This window comes from Barbatula barbatula (assembly GCF_947034865.1).
Source record: "Barbatula barbatula genome assembly, chromosome: 5".
Lineage (NCBI taxonomy): Eukaryota > Metazoa > Chordata > Actinopteri > Cypriniformes > Nemacheilidae > Barbatula > Barbatula barbatula.
In genome coordinates, this window is record NC_136769.1 from 2,301,421 (window position 1) to 2,318,610 (window position 17,190).

The following is a 17,190-nucleotide window of genomic DNA, read 5'->3' on the forward strand; positions in this document are numbered from 1 at the left end:
TCTTCTAGAGGTCTATATGAGGTCTGACAGCAGACGTCTTCTAGAGGTCTAGGTCTGACAGCAGACGTCTTCTAGAGGTCTATATGAGGTCTGACAGCAGACGTCTTCTAGAGGTCTATATGAGGTCTGACAGCAGACGTCTTCTAGAGGTCTATATGAGGTCTGACAGCAGACGTCTTCTAGAGGTCTATATGAGGTCTGACAGCAGACGTCTTCTAGAGGTCTATATGAGGTCTGACAGCAGACGTCTTCTAGAGGTCTATATGAGGTCTGACAGCAGACGTCTTCTAGAGGTCTATATGAGGTCTGACAGCAGACGTCTCCGAGATGTATTGCAGATGTAAAAAATAGACGTCAGACAGATGTGTGTGTGCTATCAGGGTTGGCGCTTTACAAATTATTTTTAATACATCCTGCTTCTTGTTTTTTTAAATATGTTTAATTGTATTCTTTACATTTTTGCTGTAACTTAGAACTGGACGCTGATCTCAAACCTACATTCATTCCTTATCTTTTTCAGGTCGTTTATTGGCACGTGATGCCTTGTTTATGTTTTCTTATAAACATTACCGCCCCGATATAGTGACGTCATACCCCGCTGACGAATCAAAATGCAAAGAAACAACACTCAGCCAATCAGAGACAACCGAATCGCCACGCAGCCAATCAGAGAGCAGACGCTCGCTGCGTCGCGGAGCACAAACAGGAAGTGAAAGTAAGACGCGTCTTGGCGTGTTTGAACCGCGGAGAGTTTGCTACAGAAATCCTCCAACAGTAACAATGTCGTGATAGTAAAACAACATGTAAAGTAAGTGTTTATCACATCTTATAAACATACCTCTTTCTATTTTAAAGTTTGTTGGTGTAAATATACTAAACAAACTTGATATTTACGACCGTAACTGTAGCATAGCAACTTACTACAGTAAAAGCCCAGTAATGCCATGTGAGGGGTTTTAGCATGTCCTTTAAATACCCCCGTTTATAAATCGGGTACTTGTTTTGTATGGTAGTGTCAGATGCGCTCCTCTCTGTGTGTATTATATTAACATTATATCACTATGCCTGTCATTCTCTGGACATTTTCACTTTATATGAGCAATGATTCATTTGTTGTTTGAGTTATAAATGCTGCTTTTAAACTTCCTTTAGTCACATGAGCATCTTGTGTCACAGCATTCCTCTTTCAGTTGACTGTATTTGACTACGATACTCACTATGTTTGTCTTCCCTATTTGCAAGTACTCGCCCCATCTCTGATTGGTCAGCTGGGATTCAGATTCTCTGGATGTCATGGCAACAGCCTCCAGCGGGTCATGGATGTGAGTGAGGAGGAGTGTAACAGCGATGTGGACCCCACAGATGATCTCGCGTCCTTTGAGCTGGTCGACCTGCCCAAACCGGCACTGCCGGATCTCAGCGACGATGTCAGCGGACACGTCCAGGAGTCGAAGGAGAAAACCAAACTCAAAACCAAACTGGTTTCAGCGTGGAATAATGTCAAATATGGAGGTATGTTGAGTTGTGTTTTCTTGCCAACAGAACTGTCAAGACAAGTGAGCGTTTGTAACAAGCCAGTGGTTATAACGTTCTCTTTCTGAAAACCGTGTGATCATATTCCGATGTCTTTCTTGGATTCTGCAGGCTGGTCTTTAAAGACCAAACCCCGTCTGAGTAAGAGCAGTCCTCTGTATCTGCTGGGTCAGTCCTATCAGCTCGGTTACAGCGGTACGCAGTGCATAAAACACCACAAACCTCTCGCGTGTTTTTCTGGAGTACTTGATTTTCATGTTGTACGGTTTAGAGAAGTGTAGATTTCTTTGTTTCCATTCTAATTTCAGTCTTATGAATGTCTTACTACTTTTCTCAGGAGAGCGAGAGAGTTCCAGACAGGCTTTTTCCTCCCTGGTGTGGTTGACCTATCGGAAGGGTTTTGCACCCCTCATAGGCTCCGCCCTCACCTCGGATGCGGGCTGGGGCTGTATGCTTCGCAGCGCACAGATGCTGTTAGCTCAGGGATTGGTGCTACACATGATGCCTGCAGGTGCACACACACATGGGAAACATGACTACTGTTGAGCAATTTAACATAGCGAGCGACATCAACTGTTGTTTCAACACACTGTTCTCTCATCAGGTTGGACGTGGCCTGCCACACATCGTCGCACCAAGGATGATTTGGAGGTCGTGGATCCTCGTGTCCTGGATGATTCTCCTAGGGAGAGTTACCGTGACTCGGGGAAACCTCGCAGGCGTAGTTTGGACGTGATGTTAGACAGCGAGAGCCGTGAGGAGAGAGATCACAGGAGGCTGGTGACCTGGTTTGGGGATCTGCCGTCCGCCCCGTTCGGTCTACACCGGCTGGTGGAGTTAGGAAGGGCCTCTGGGAAACAGGCCGGGGACTGGTACGGCCCGTCCATCGCGGCTCACATGCTGCAGTATGTTTCTTTCTTTTATTGGTCTAACGTTAATCGGGATGACAAAGAAACGCTGTTCCGCTGTCATGCGATGGTGTATGTGTGTTTCAGGAAGGCTGTTAAAGCGTTCGATGTGTTGAAACTGGTGGTGTATGTAGCTCAGGACTGCACGGGTGAGTCTTTGGCAACACCACTGGCAGTCGTCATCACACGTGTGAGAGAGTTTATTATTTTGTGTTGACAAAAAAGATTGTTGGGATAAAAAGAAACAGAACCTGAGTCAATCTGAAAACTGGTATTTGATGCATCGTGAACGTAGTCTTACAGGGCCAGTTCTACCCAAAACTGTGTGTGTGTGTAGTGTATGTTGGAGATGTGTTGGATCTGTGCGGGTCGTCTCGTGTGGATCTGTCAGTGGGATGCAGGTGGAAGTCTCTCGTTCTTCTGGTGCCGGTGCGGCTCGGTGGAGATGTGTTGAACCCAGCTTACATTCAGTGTGTCAAGGTGTTTCACACAAACACACACACAGACTCAAATCTCAGCTCATGCGGAGGAACATCTGTTTAACTCTCATCGTGTTTGTAGAGATTGCTGATGCTCAGGTGCTGTATCGGGATCATTGGAGGGAAACCCAAACACTCGTTATATTTCGTGGGTTTCCAAAGTGAGTCACATACATACCCTGTACGTGTGTGTGTGTGTGTGAATCTCTCATCATATGTGTCATCATGTGTGTGTCAAGCAGATGATCAGCTGATCTATTTGGATCCTCATTACTGTCAAACTGCTGTCGACATCAAACAAGACAACTTCCCTTTAGAGGTGAGTTGATGTTTAAAGGGACCGTTCACATTCAAATCCATATTATCACTCCCTCTCATATTGTTACAAACGTCACTTTCTTCTCCATAATGCTCCAATCTCATTCACAATTCCACACATTTTTGAAACCAATGAGAATATTTAGTGTCATTGACCAGGCTAGATGTGTCTATTGAAATACACATGAGGTTTTGAATAAAGCACGTCATTTAGATACAGGATGATTTCTGGAAACGCTCTCTCTCTGTCTTTACACAGTCGTTTCACTGTCATACAGTGAGGAAAATGCCATTTAATCGGATGGACCCCAGCTGTACTCTGGGCTTCTACGCCAGGAGCAGAGAAGATTTTCACAGGTTGTGCTCGGATGTCAAAATGGTGAGATTTAAATGTTTTCATCTGTTTTGAAAGCCCTGTATGTTTTATTGCATCTGTTGTAAGTCTTGGTTGGATCTTCAATTCCAAATGATTTATTTGTGATACGTATAATGATTGAAAATGATGAGATGCTAACGTGGTAATGAACATGAACGATAAAAAGATGTTGGGTGGTTTTGAGCGATGATGGTAAAAGATTGTTTGTTTGGTAGTGTAAAGATAATTGAGGTGAAATACTCTCCATAAGTCTCTTTCACTCTCTTTGATGGTCAGGCTCTGACATCATCAGCGGAGAAGTATCCCATCTTCACGTTCGTGGACGGTCGTGCTGAGGTGGAGAGGGAGTATACCTCTGATTCAATCACTCACGTAAAGACCAAAGACAAATTGAGCCGGAAACAGAAGAAAAGCTGCACAGAGGAGTTTGTACTCTTGTGATACAGACTTTATTTATTTACAGATGTTACTTATTTACTTGGCACATTTGTGTGTCCGTGACAGACTTCTGTAGGTTTATTGCTCATAAAACACATGAAGTTTACTGGTGTAAACTCATATATAGTCATATATAGTAGCAGGTGGTTAAGGAGATTAGTGTGGATGTGTTTAGTGTGGTGATAATGACATGAGACGGGTTCTGAGGGATGCGCATCTAGTGTTTACAAATGAAAACATTTCAACTCAGTCCTGCGATTTCTGTTTCAAAGTATACACTTATAGGTTTTAATTAAAAGGTTTCAGTAAGATGAATGTGTTTTTCAATATTTTCATATACATTTGCATGATATGATAAACTAGCAATAAAGAAGCCCCGAACCTAACAAAGATACTACAAAACGTATGAATGAGATTGTACAAATTCGTAATAGATAACTAAATGACATGGCCTATTTACAAAAGTTATGAGTTGCCATTAAATGTGTTGTTTATATTGTTTATATTGAACAACTTATGACAACCACGTCACAGTTTATGTGGAGGAGAGAGAGAGAATGTGAAGTGTTCTGATTAATATTCTATCATCCACACTACTTCAAAATGCTCCTAAAAATATCTGATGGATAATACACGTCTGTAGACTGAATTACACCTATAGCACGCACACATCTGGGAGACGTATTTTTGGATTGTCTGCTCATCTGCAATACGTCTCTGAGACTATTCCTGTCAGATGTCATATAGACATTTAAAAGATGTTAGTACGATGATTATGATTTGTACTGTATGTAAAACTGACGTTTATCAGGTGTTTTAACAAAGCTCATGAACAGAACCACATCCAATTCTCTCATTCCAAACACTGACACTGATCACTGTTGTTCTGATGACTGGACAGAAACACACAGGTAAACGCAACACTTATATAGTATATTATGCTGTAAGGATTGATCACCCAAAAATCTAAATTCTGTTTCGTTTGTTCCCCTTCTTGTAGTAAATCTGTATGTGACACATATTCTGTGAAATGTCTCGGTTTTAAAGACTCAGTGACAACTCGGTCTAGTTTTGTGTCCATAACATGGAAGTAATTGAAGTTAAGTGTTGTTGGATTGTCAACATTCTTCAAAATATCTTCTTTTGTGTTCTAAAGGAAGAACCTCACACAGGTTTGCCATGACATGAGGGTGGATAAATGATGAAATAATTCCCATTTTGGGTGAACTATCCCTTTCCTGTTTTTGTCTTATATTTGAATTTCTCTTTGCTATATCAGTGCTGACTATAATTGTATTTCCACCAGGACCGGCGCCACCTATAGGCAGAGCAGGCAGTTGCCTGGGGCCTCGGGCTTGGAAGTGGGGCCTCGTAACTTGTCCCCAACTTTGACGCACATCACTAGGGTTGCCGACTTTGAAATACAGGACACAATTTGATCTGTGCAGCAGTGCTAATTAGCATATGCATGACGTCATTTACTGTACAGTATTTGAATATTTTAACAACTAAATGCACAATAAAGGCGTTCTCATTTACAACTGTTTTCAGAAACATAAAATAGTAGGCTACACGTCCGTCTGGGTTACAAACTATGTGCATATGTACAGACCATCTACATTCATGTTGCTATGTATGCAGTTTTCTGTGAAAAACGTGCATGTATGCTTGCGTGAGAGTGTTTGTGACGAGGAGGTCTGAGGGTGATCAGTAATGACCATATTAAAATTAAACATGAACACTTGAACATTGTTCGTGTTTGTGTGTTGAGTCTTGTTGTTAAAGACCCAAAGTCTTGTAGCCATGACTAAGCTCACCTTACAGCACCAAACAACTTGCATGAAATAAATCTAAACAGACACAAATAACATTATTTAACTTTGATTAGTTTAACTACAAATCAGGCACAAAAACAAGTTTACCTCAAAGGTTTCTTCCCTCTAACATCTGCTGTGTCTGCCACAGGGCTCTACTTTATTACGTGTGGAATAAGGACTAAAGTAAGCGTGTGTGAAGTGAATCAGGTGATTTGTAACTAGGTCCTGATTGAAGAGATTGAAAGTATTACAACCATCCCCGGTCTCCCCTATAACGCCTTTTGGTTGTTAATGTTAATGTTATATTTGCTTTACAAAAATTTACAACATGTTTAATTGTACATGAAAGTGGGTGGTATTCTGTCCCATAGGCTCAGGGCCAGCCCGCGGCATAGGAGGTTGCCTGGGGAGCAAAATGACCGGAAGGGTGCCAGACGACATATGAACAGCTTTTTGCATCATGAAGCGATCATAATTAATCATCTTAATGCATGAAATATGCACGTGTAATGGAAACAAGAGTGTGTGATTTATGCAGGTAAACTTCATTTGAAAAATCAAAAGATGCTCCTTCAATTTATGGTAGTGCCTGTGGCCCTCGTTGTTATGGTGCCTGCTTACCATGCTGAACTGCTCCTGGATTGAAGCTTGAATCCCGCTCGGTACGACTTGCCTATTTTACTGATAACACTGACACTGCGTTCTGTTTTTGGCTGCTTTCAACCAGGTGAACTGCAAAGTATGTTTACTGGCACTTGGCATTTATTTAAGAAAATCCAAAACAACACATTCACTTTTATTTGTGTCTCTACGGCATTTGCTCAGAGTTTGACAAAATGTTTTAAAAAGCTTTCTTATTAAAAATAAGAAAGACTTACATTAATAAGTGTTTCTTATTACTTATTAAGTATACTATGCCTGTTGACTTTTCCCAGATGTGGCAGATTAGTTTAGTTATTTATTTGTATAGCTAGTTCTTTGCACTTAGCAATCACAGCAAAACGTGGAGAGCACTATTCTATTCGGTGAGTGGACAGAGGCAAATAGCGAATTAACACAAAAAGAATGGTTGGATAAGTCTGGACTTGCAAGACTAAATTATGGTCCTGACATACAATTATCATCTAACCCAATTACTGTATAAGTAGACCTGTTAAATTGACTGATTTATATTCTATTGTTTTAATAAAAATATTTTCAGTTTCGGTGGGTTATTGGCATGCTAGACGAATAACTGTTTGTTCATGCATTGCTAGTGTTGATAGGTAGACGTTTGTTCGCTACGCAGAATAATTCCCATTTGTCTGTCATACTCAGTTCCTCTGCGCAGAGAAGATGAAACACCTGAACCTTATACGTCAGTGATTAAACTAAGTTTGTGATTGGCCATGGACATTACAATTGACCAAACGAGCAATATGGGATCTCATAAAGCAGCACAGTAGACTGTTTGTGCACTAGCAGCGTATCTTTGTGCACACAATGGCGTTTTGCAAAAGCAGAGGAAATGAATTTGTTATTCTACTTGTGTTTACGGTCAGTACACTCAGTACTTTAATACACTGCAGAAGTTTATCTTGGACACAAATGACTAGTGATGAAGGGGAAACGTTATCTGATATGTCAGATCAAGAGACACTTTATGACCAGTTTGTTGATTTTGACAACCCCATTGATGACGACACCTTCTTTGGTATGTAATGCACTTGTGTGTCATTGTTGTGTATGTGGATTAAAAATGATTTAAATGTTGGTTCGAATCGCTTTCATTGTATTGCAGATGAAGCTAGCGATGAAGGGGATAAAACGTTTTCTGATATGTCAGATCAAGAGAGACTTGATGACCAGTTTGTTGATTTTGACAACCCCATTGATGACGACACCTTCTTTGGTATGTAATGCACTTGTGCATCATTGCAGTGTATGTGGATTAAAAAATTATTTAAATGTTGGTTTGAATCGCTTTCATTGTATTGCAGATGAAGCTAGTGATGAAGGGGATAAAACGTTTTCTGATATGTCAGATCAAGAGAGGCTTGATGACCAGTTTGCTGATTTTGGAAACATTGATGACGACACCTTCTTTGGTATGTAATATACTTGTCATTGTTGTGTATATGTAATTGAAATGCCGGTTACGAATCGCTTGCATTTGTATTGCAGATGAAGCTAGTGATGAAGGGGATAAAACGTTTTCTGATATGTCCGATCAAGAGACACTTTATGACCAGTTTGCTGATTTTGACAACCCCATTGATGACGACACCTTTGGTATGTGATGCACTTGTGCATCATTGTAGTTTGTGGCATAATGGATTTAAAGTCCCTGTTAACTGGAAGTTGCAGTGGTTTAGTATTTTGATGCATTTCAGAGGGAAATGGAATTGTGACCTACACTGATAAACTAATAACAATAAATGCTGCAACATTTCATGAGAAATTTACATCGACATTTAAAGTCTTAGTGAAACTAAATGACAGTTATGAATCTCTTGCATTGTATTGCAGATGAAGCTAGCGATGACGGGGATAAAACGTTTTCTGATATGTCAGATCAAGAGTCACTTGATGACCAGTTTGCTGATTTTGGAAACATCATTGACAGCGTCTCTTGTATGTAATGCTCTTGTACATTGTGTTTGTGGATTCATATACACTGTTACCAATCACTTGCATTGTATTTCAGATCTGCCGAGAAGCGCTGTAATGCAAAAACCATTTGAAGCCCCATCTGAAGTACCCTGGGATGAAATGTCTCCAAAGCTGAAGTGTGATAAAGATTTTATGAATTTGCAACTCTTTGGTTCTGGTGTGGACCAAGTTGAGCTTTGTCCAGGTAAGTTGGGAATTCCTGTTTGTCTTTAACTTCCATGACCTTCACTGGCAAAATTGGCAATTGTTTGCTGTAATGTTTTTATTTCCTGTGTCAGTTGGGCTCAATGGATACTTGATAGGATGCTCAAATATCCTATAAAATCGAACTGTTGCTTCTAGTTCTATGGAATTGGCCATGTTTCCACTGTAGCACTAAATGGGCAAACTGCTCTCCAGAGTGTGTAGATCCTTCGGCAAAAGTGAAAACACAATGACATCTTTGGTCCTTTACCACATAGTGCTTTGAAAGGGAGGGGCTGCGGTGAGCCATTAGTTGCAATTTGAAACCTCACCGCTAGATGCTGCTAAATTTCACTGGACCCTTAATGAAAAGTGTAATGAGATTTGCGGCATTGAATCACCTTTGGACTTATTTCTCACAGATAGTTCTGCACCGGTTCCTCTTGGCCATTTGCCACCTAACTGTGGACACACTTCACACACTCATGGAGGTCTTGTTTATGCTACACCCTATAATGGATGTGGTGTTACACAAAAGGTACTTATGGTTAATTTGCTCTTGTGTAAGGTTAAAAGCTATAAAGCCAACTTGTGTGTTTGTGTTTTTCAGGGAGGGAAGTATGTCATGCAGATGCAATGGCAGGGAATCCCTGTTTTCCTCTCTTGTCCCATGTCCTAGTCTGTTGTGAATGTGACCATGTCTGGATATCGGCCTCCTTGATTTCAACCAGACACAACTCTTACACCAGCTTCTACAACACCAACCCAATAGCCACATCATCCTTTCTGTCCTTAACATATCTTTCCACCTCTCTCTGTTGATGTCTGAAATAAAATCAAATGTAAGGAATGATATTTTTGTTTTTAAATTTGAAAAGCTTGGTTAAATGGGTTTTTATTTATGCTAAAGCTTAAATCTTTTACATTTAATAATTTAGCAGACGCTTTTATCCAAAGCGACTAACAGATGAGGAAACATTGCAAGCAATTATAACAACATAGGCAACAAAATACATAAGTGCATCAAACTAGTCCATTAAAGCCTAGCAAGTATATAAAGGGATATCACAGCACAGACGACGGTCTCGTATCACGGAGGAGATTGTGGAGCATATAAAAGGACGAACGATCGGACCGTCTGTGAGAGAGGACCAGGGGCCTCATTTATAAAACTGTGCGTAGGAACCTTACTAAAAGTGTACGTACGCACAAAAGCCAAAAATGCCGTACACCTGCACACAATTTTCACTTTATAAATCACAGCCTACCTGATAATTTGCGCACGCAAAAAAAAATCATTTACCGCCCTTTCTCCACCCACATTCAACCATATAGACAATGCAAATTACCACATTAGCCATGCATATATTAAAGGAGCAAGGAAATTTATTTTTTAAAAACAAAATCATGGCAGCAATGGAGGGCAAGAAGCGAAAGTTCTCTGAGGCAGAAATAGAGGTTCTTGTGAGTGAGGTGGATGAAAGGTAGGCTATTTTGTTTGGTGGCCACAGCAGTGGAATTACCAATAAAAGAGTTTAGAGTGGCAACATCACTGCTGCGATAAACGCAGTTGCTTCGGCAAACAGGACGGTTCCAGATGTAAAAAAGTGGTCCGATCTTAAGGTGGGAGCAAAGAAACGGCTTGCCTCTCACCGACAGAGTGTGTGTGCGACTGGTGAGGGCAAAGGTGCCCCCGATTTGTCCCCAATGGAGACCCGAATGGCCTCGATTCTCGGCCAAACCAGTGTGTGTGGCATTGTGTCTGAAAGGGAGGGAGACACAGATGTGCTGGATACAGGGGAACCAGGTAAAGAACTTTATTGCTTGTGTGCTCAAACAAAATAAATTACACAATTGGTTTAGTCCTTATTCTTGTGTGACGAAACTCCCAGCGCAGAGTCTGCAGGGGCTATGGAGTTTCCCGAGGTCCCCAGCACAAGTGCGTCCCGACCATATGGCACGGCTGGAAGTGGCCGGGTGCTGACTGAGGCTGTTCTGCAGACACAGAGACACCATTAATGCAATTACTGTAATCGCAGATGAGCTTATGCAAATAAGGGTTGTGCTGGGTGACATAGCATCTACATTAAAAGATCTTGTTAAAAAATGAACCTTTGCACTGTTGTTCTTCACAAATGGCGCATTACTTCCTGACGGAGCTTTGCTCCCTGATGATGTCCTTCTTGTTGGGGAGGGGGGTGTGGGTCAGGCTCTTCATGCTGTTGTTGTGGTAGGTCGGGAGGAACAGGGATACCATTCATCAGTGCAATGTTGTGTAAAATAGCGCACACCATGATGATGTTGTGGAATTTTCTTATTCCTTAATCAAGGTGAGTCAATTTTGACAAACGCAACATACAGAGACATCAGGTACTTTGCAAAGTATTTTATTGTCGTCTAATCTGCATCATAAGCAATGAGCTTGGTGCAGAGCAAAGGCGCTCTTTCCTCCTGCACCCAGAGTATATATATGATTACGTGAAACCCCCTCCCTTTGCCCCCTAGCCAGAATCCCGAGCTGGTTTACAAGAAGTGATGCCCGTTATTCCAAACAGAACATCTTGGCCTCTGCTCGAGGGCAAAGGCAGAGTGGTATGACGTGTATAGAGAAAAACATGATAACAAAGAAAAGAAAACATAGATAAAAACTTCGTAAACATATAGATAGACACATCAAGAAGCTAGACTAGAAAATTTCCATTACATTCCCCCCTTTTATCATATATGATAACCAAAATCTTTATACTTTGACCCGTAAGATGAGCAACGCCCTTTCTCTTACAGGTTTCATTCTTCTATCTAAACAGTTCTTAAAATCCCACTAGAATTGGTAACACCACCCGCTTCAGCCTTCGTCACTTTCCATATTCTTACTCTCATTTGTGGAATTGCTCTCGTTCCCTCATAACTAAAATTTTTCTGAGTTAGAGCTAGTCTAAAACTTTCTCCTTTGCCTTTTTATTTGGCCGTCCCAGGGGACATAATGGCCCACATTTGAAAATGTTGTTGCCTTTTTCATCACATCACCTGAGGTACACATACCTCTACACAAATACATATTTGTTCCCCAGTACCTAGCAGAATTAGGGTAACACTGTCCCTCCCCATACCATTTCATTAAACTTGGAATATAGTGTTGCACAGAAACAAAATTCTATAATCTCTAATTTCTCGGGGTTCGATGCGTCCCCGACTCGAACAGTTGATTCCCTTTGCGAGCACCAGCAGTGTCGTTCCTCCTGTCGCTTGCACGACCATTGCGAAGAGCCATTGTGGATGCCATTTTGATGGCCTACGGTTGGAGTTGCCACTCCTTGGACACCTTTTTGCAGTGGGAGGCATGTCTTTCCTACGACTTCCTGGAAGCTGTGTAATGATTTGTCAGCTCCATTTGCTCCTGCTCTTTTGACCTGCACAAATATTTTGAGAGCAAAAACACAAAAACACATTGCCTTGCAACATCCCCCCTTTTGACGCGTGGTCTAGGCCATGCGTCAAATTCGCAAAAGCAGGGAAAGTATGTTTTGGCAAACAGGTGAGGCCACTTGGGCCTCCCCAAACATTGTCTGTGTATTTACATGAGCACTCCTTCCAAAGTGCACGCTCAGCTGGTTCTGCAAAATGTTTGCATCTCTGCAAGAGAAAGAGTTTTGTTAGTGATTTCTGGAGACAATCTATCTGTCTCTGATGTTGCTTGCTTTGCTGCAAGGTCAGCTCGTCGGCTTCCTGAAAAAATTGTTTCAGATACAAAAGTGTGTGTGTCACAGTCACACACAACAATGGCAATTGGGAGAATAATGGCAGATAGCATATCAGCAACCTGTGTGTGATAAAGAATGTTTTTACCATCAGCTTTTAAAAAGTTTCTGTGTTTCCACAGTGTGCCAAAATCATGAGTTACACCAAATGCATATCTACTATCTGTGTGAATGTCTACATTTTTATTCTTTGCTAATTTGCATGCGCGTGTGAGTGCAATGAGCTCTGCTGTCTGAGCAGAGAAATGGTCCCTAAAAATTATATCAATTGCATTCTTTGCTTTTGGACTTGCGATGTCTGTAATTGCAGACACGCTTTGCGGACAGCTGTCTGCCGCGGTCAGTAATTTCGTGACCCAAAAATGAACAAATCCTTTTGCCAGCTGGACTTTGGAGACATTTACTTTGTGTTCTTTTCTCTTATCTTTTAAACTGGAAACAAAGGCCTGCGCACCGGTAAATTTGGGCATGGCACAACTATGCCTTTATTCTTTAATCTTTTTAAACTCATTAAATATTGGCCTTATCTCATTGAGGGCTTCTGGTTTGAGGCTTCTGTTTTTTGGGGGTATTGCTGTTTGCGTGGATGAAAATTACCCTTGGGCGTTATCACAGCAGGCTCACAGTTCCTAATCAACCCAACATAATATTTTCCTGTTACCCACATGTGTACGGGCACCTTCCCAAAATTTCTGGTATGTCAACATGCATCATTAAACTATTTGTGTGTGAAAACACTTCAAGTCCCCTTGTTGCTGACAGACAGGCATGATTCTCACGATGGGCATGGAACAAATTTGAATATTGCACGTCGTCCCTTTTAACCCATTCTATGGCGTGCGCATATTTGTCAGCAAAACACCCACAGCTCCCCACACCATTGTAATCAACGTCATGAGGCTCTGTGAGGCAATACATTCTACATCATATTTACGTAATTCAATATTACATCGTACAGCTGTACGAGCGCTGCACTCGGGTCGTGTTGGTATCATGCTCAATCTGTCATCATACACATTATGACTCTGCCCAGCAAATGAATCGGGCAGCAGTCAGACATGAGAAACCTGTGTTGAAATTTGACACTCCCCAACTCACATTGCACCCTTTTGACATAAATTATTTTACATTAGAGCCACTATCATTTAGGGAAAACACAGCTAGTTTAGACTCTGGCAACTTTAAACACTTCTTGTGAATCACAGTAGGCTATTTGTTGCCCCTGAATCTATCAAAAATTCAAGCAGTTTGTTGCACACAAGCATTGTGCATTTTAGCAAAGTTCAGAAAGCGGTTTCATTCATCATGGAATGTGAGCTAAGCAGATCTTCATTACATACAGTAGGAAAAAGCATTTCTTCATTGCATATGCTAAGGGAAATCATACTCACCACCCTTGGAATGATGCCTCACCTCCTCACTTCCATCTACCTTTTCTTTGACCTCAGTGGTCTCAGAGGCTCCGGACAATCATTTCGCCAGTGCCCCGTCTTTCCACAATTGAAACACTTCTCTGGATCATAATTACTAGAGGGTTTAAAACCTCCTCTCCCTCGCCATCTTCCTATTCTTCCGTGTTCTCCTCCGATATTCATTAGAGCCATGTGGAGTTCTTTATCTTGTGTGTTTTTCTTCTGAAGCTCTTTCTTGTCTGTTTGTCTTTCGGCGTGTACAGCGTGACGGACAATCTCACTCATTCTCGCACGATCTGGCTCGATGCATGATTTTTCCACTTCTCGTCTCAGCTCTTCTCTGAGGTTCCGCAGAAAAGCGGATCTGAGATGTCCTTGGAACGGACCAATGTCTAGTCCATCTGCATCAGGTTGAAGTCCAGAATGTTCTTTAAATACTTCCTCCACAGGCCATTTACCCTGTAACTTTCTCAGGTCAGATGGTTTCAGTTTGACTTTCAACAGTCTCTCTAATTCTTTCATTGAGGGTGAGAATTCTTTGCAAAAGGTCAAAAGTTCTTTGTCTGTCGGTGCTGGACGCTCTTTCCTGCTTTTGACGCACCGCGGGCTGTGGCATGTGTGGCACTGGTGCTGGTGGGGGCACTGGAGCTGCCTCGATCGGGTTCAGATGTCGGTGAGGAGGGACACAATCATCCTCCGGTTGGTGTTTGTAACACGTCATAGATGGGGGTAAAGGAGACAGAGGGGTTAAATCATTATATTCAGCAAAACAGGGTACAATGGAGCATGCGGCGGTGGGGGTGTATGACACGGCGGTGGAAGTTCTTCCAAAGCCTTTTCTTTAAAAACATAGTCACGTCTATTTGCTTCCCTCTCCCATAACTCTAAACATTTACACGCTTCATCATATTTTTCTCTTTCTTTTTTGGACATTTTAAATATGTCTTTTTTTCCCATGTGTTCTCTTATTTTCTCTAATTTTGTGGTACTAAATGTACCGTCTTCTGGAAAGTTAGCTTTTTCTATTAAATAGGGTACACCTTGTAAACTTCCCGTTCCCCACCTTTTCCTCATTTCTCTGTATGTTGGTTTATCCATATTCATATGGGACCTTCCCTGCCCCATTTTTAGTTCAGAGTAGTCACTTCTCTTTTCAGACTCTTTAAAATCTATCTCGATTTAGAGTAGTCACTTCTCTTTAACCAGACTGTTTAGCGCTAAGTAGTCTCCCCTTTCTTCAGACTGTTCAGAATATTTTCAACTCACCGTTTTTCACTTTTGTGCCTTGCACTGAGTTCTTTTGGGATCACGTCAGCTTGGAGTCCGGAGTAGAGTTCTCTCATCCCTGTATGGGGTTAGAGCTGGATTTGCTATGTCCAGGATGATCAATCAACTCTAGTCCGTTCTCCGTCAGCCTTGTGATCCCATACCTCGTCGCCAAATTGTTGTGGAATTTTATTATTCCTTAATCAAGGTGAGTCAATTTTGACAAACGCAACATACAGAGACATCAGGTACTTTGCAAAGTATTTTATTGTCGTTTAATCTGCATCATAAGCAATGAGCTTGGTGCAGAGCAAAGGCACTCTTTCCTCCTGCACCCAGAGTATATATATGATTACGTGAAACCCCCTCCCTTTGCCCCCTAGCAAGAATCCCGAGCTGGTTTACGAGAAGTGATGCCCGTTATTCCAAACAGAACATCTTGGCCTCTGCTCGAGGGCAAAGGCAGAGTGGTATGACGTGTATAGAGAAAAACATGATAATATAGAAAAGAAAACATAGATAAAAACTTCGTAAACATATAGATAGACACATCAAGAAGCTAGACTAGAAAATTTCCATTACAATGATCTCTGGCATACTTTTTTGTGTTGATATAGAAGTCTACCACCCGAAGCATCAAGGCAACGCCATCTACACTTGAGGAGGCCAATGGCTCTCTCAACTACTGAGCGCGCACGAGCGTGGGTATCATTAAAGCGCACTTCTTCTGTGCTCTGAGGGTTTGAGAAAGGGGTGAGTAGCCAGCGCCTGAGCGGGTAACCGCTGTCACCTGTAAAGTATAACAGATTATTTGTACAACAGGCTTTAACCGTTATGTAAAAAACAATTATATGCATTTACTTACCCAGAAGCCAGCCATCGCGAATGGCACCTGCCGTAAGTCGATTCCCTACACTGCTGTGCGCTAGAATAAAAGAGTCATGTGTAGAACCAGGCCTATCTGTCTATCAAACTTTAACCTACTTTAAACATCAAACTACTTTAAACTTCTTCAAACTCTCTGGTCCGGCTTTCTCAAGCCAACTTAAAGTTTTTCTCAACAAACTTTTTTTTCTAGTTTGTATTTTTTGTTGTAACCGGGACCTATGAGCAACTATTATTGTAAATATTGAAATATGTCAAACTTAATTTTGCCATTTTGCAAAGGGTTAATTCCCTTTATCCGCAGTCAGTTCCTCAACTCACCATCAGTGTCGCCAAACTGCTTTGTCTTCAAAATGTGCGTTCGCATGGGTCAGAGTTTGCGTGGAGGTGCGCATATTTTCACGTCAAGTTTTTCTTTATAAATCCCACCTTTTGCGCAGGAACTGGCGTACGAATGTTTTCAGCCCCGTTTTGTGCGTACGCAAGCTTTATAAATGAGGCCCCAGGCCTGGATTTTATGGTGTGGTATTTACGTTTGAGTTATTTATTAATTAAAAGTTTGTTTATGTTCGCCGGTTCCCGTCTCCTTCCTTCCCTTTTAATGGAACTTTGTTACACGTATGTTCATTGACTTTAAAACAATGTTCATGTATAAAAATAGATGTTAATGTTAATAGATAAACACCACAGTCTTTAGGCACATTTTTCATTGTGTTCTGCGTCTGTGTTGCTTGGCAGCCGCACCTGTTTCTGAGGAACTACTTTGTTTGGCGGAAAAATATATTTCTATTAAAATAATTACATAATATTTGTTGTGTTTTATTTCATGAAACTTTGCTATGCATATGGATTAACCGTTTTCGCTTCGTGCCTAACAACGCCCCTTAGCTGTTTAAAATGCACTGTAACCCACGGCTTCTTGGGGCTTATTGCTTTAATATCCTTACCAGGATAAAACAGATGTCATGTATAAACATTCAAAAATCATCAAACTATTTAAAAAAAGAGAAGAAATAAAGAAAACTCAAACCAAGCAACGCTCGTGCTAGACTTTAGCTACGCAGAATAATTCCCATTTGTCTGTCATACTCAGTTCCTCTGCGCAGAGTCTCACATGAAGATGAAACACCTGAACCTTATACGTCAGTGATTAAACTAAGTTTGT

At 41.4% G+C, this 17,190-nt stretch overlaps 2 protein-coding genes across 4 annotated transcripts in view; both read left to right on the top strand.

The window, feature by feature from the left end:
• Positions 1-9,650, top strand: part of LOC306894157 (uncharacterized protein) — a 35,971-nt gene extending 26,321 nt beyond the window's left edge. The window contains exons 1-8 of one of the 2 annotated variants that reach the window (XM_079456452.1): positions 7,281-7,562; positions 7,650-7,760; positions 7,849-7,956; positions 8,033-8,140; positions 8,378-8,482; positions 8,556-8,705; positions 9,127-9,242; positions 9,315-9,650. In XM_079456452.1, the coding sequence (XP_079312578.1) occupies positions 7,352-7,562; positions 7,650-7,760; positions 7,849-7,956; positions 8,033-8,140; positions 8,378-8,482; positions 8,556-8,705; positions 9,127-9,242; positions 9,315-9,383 (978 nt within the window). In that variant the 5' untranslated portion in view covers positions 7,281-7,351 and the 3' untranslated portion in view covers positions 9,384-9,650. Of the gene's footprint in view, positions 1-7,280; positions 7,563-7,649; positions 7,761-7,848; positions 7,957-8,032; positions 8,141-8,377; positions 8,483-8,555; positions 8,706-9,126; positions 9,243-9,314 lie in introns of those variants that run through there. The other variant, XM_079456454.1, reaches the window with a different exon arrangement.
• On the top strand, positions 639-5,802 carry atg4db (autophagy related 4D, cysteine peptidase b). 2 transcript variants are annotated; one of them, XM_079456323.1, is made up of 11 exons: positions 639-808; positions 1,243-1,512; positions 1,645-1,728; positions 1,871-2,044; positions 2,138-2,438; positions 2,529-2,590; positions 2,779-2,921; positions 3,003-3,081; positions 3,163-3,239; positions 3,498-3,617; positions 3,891-5,802. In XM_079456323.1, exons 2-11 carry the CDS (start codon positions 1,317-1,319, stop codon positions 4,053-4,055), a joined length of 1,401 nt encoding a protein of 466 aa, XP_079312449.1. In that variant the 5' UTR covers positions 639-808; positions 1,243-1,316; the 3' UTR covers positions 4,056-5,802. The 2 variants fall into 2 exon arrangements, with proteins under 2 accessions (XP_079312449.1, XP_079312450.1); XM_079456324.1 differs by having other exon boundaries at positions 687-808; positions 2,138-2,405; positions 3,891-5,796.
• Positions 9,651-17,190: the final 7,540 nt, after the last annotated feature.

Excerpts from the sequence above, each read along its gene's own strand:
- atg4db (XM_079456323.1), top strand. The coding sequence starts at position 1,317 with ATGGATGTGAGTGAGGAGGAGTGTAACAGCGATGTGGACCCCACAGAT. Across the intron at positions 2,045-2,137 it reads GCTACACATGATGCCTGCAG|GTTGGACGTGGCCTGCCACA; the intron begins GTGCACACACAC and ends TTCTCTCATCAG. Across the intron at positions 3,240-3,497 it reads AAGACAACTTCCCTTTAGAG|TCGTTTCACTGTCATACAGT; the intron begins GTGAGTTGATGT and ends GTCTTTACACAG.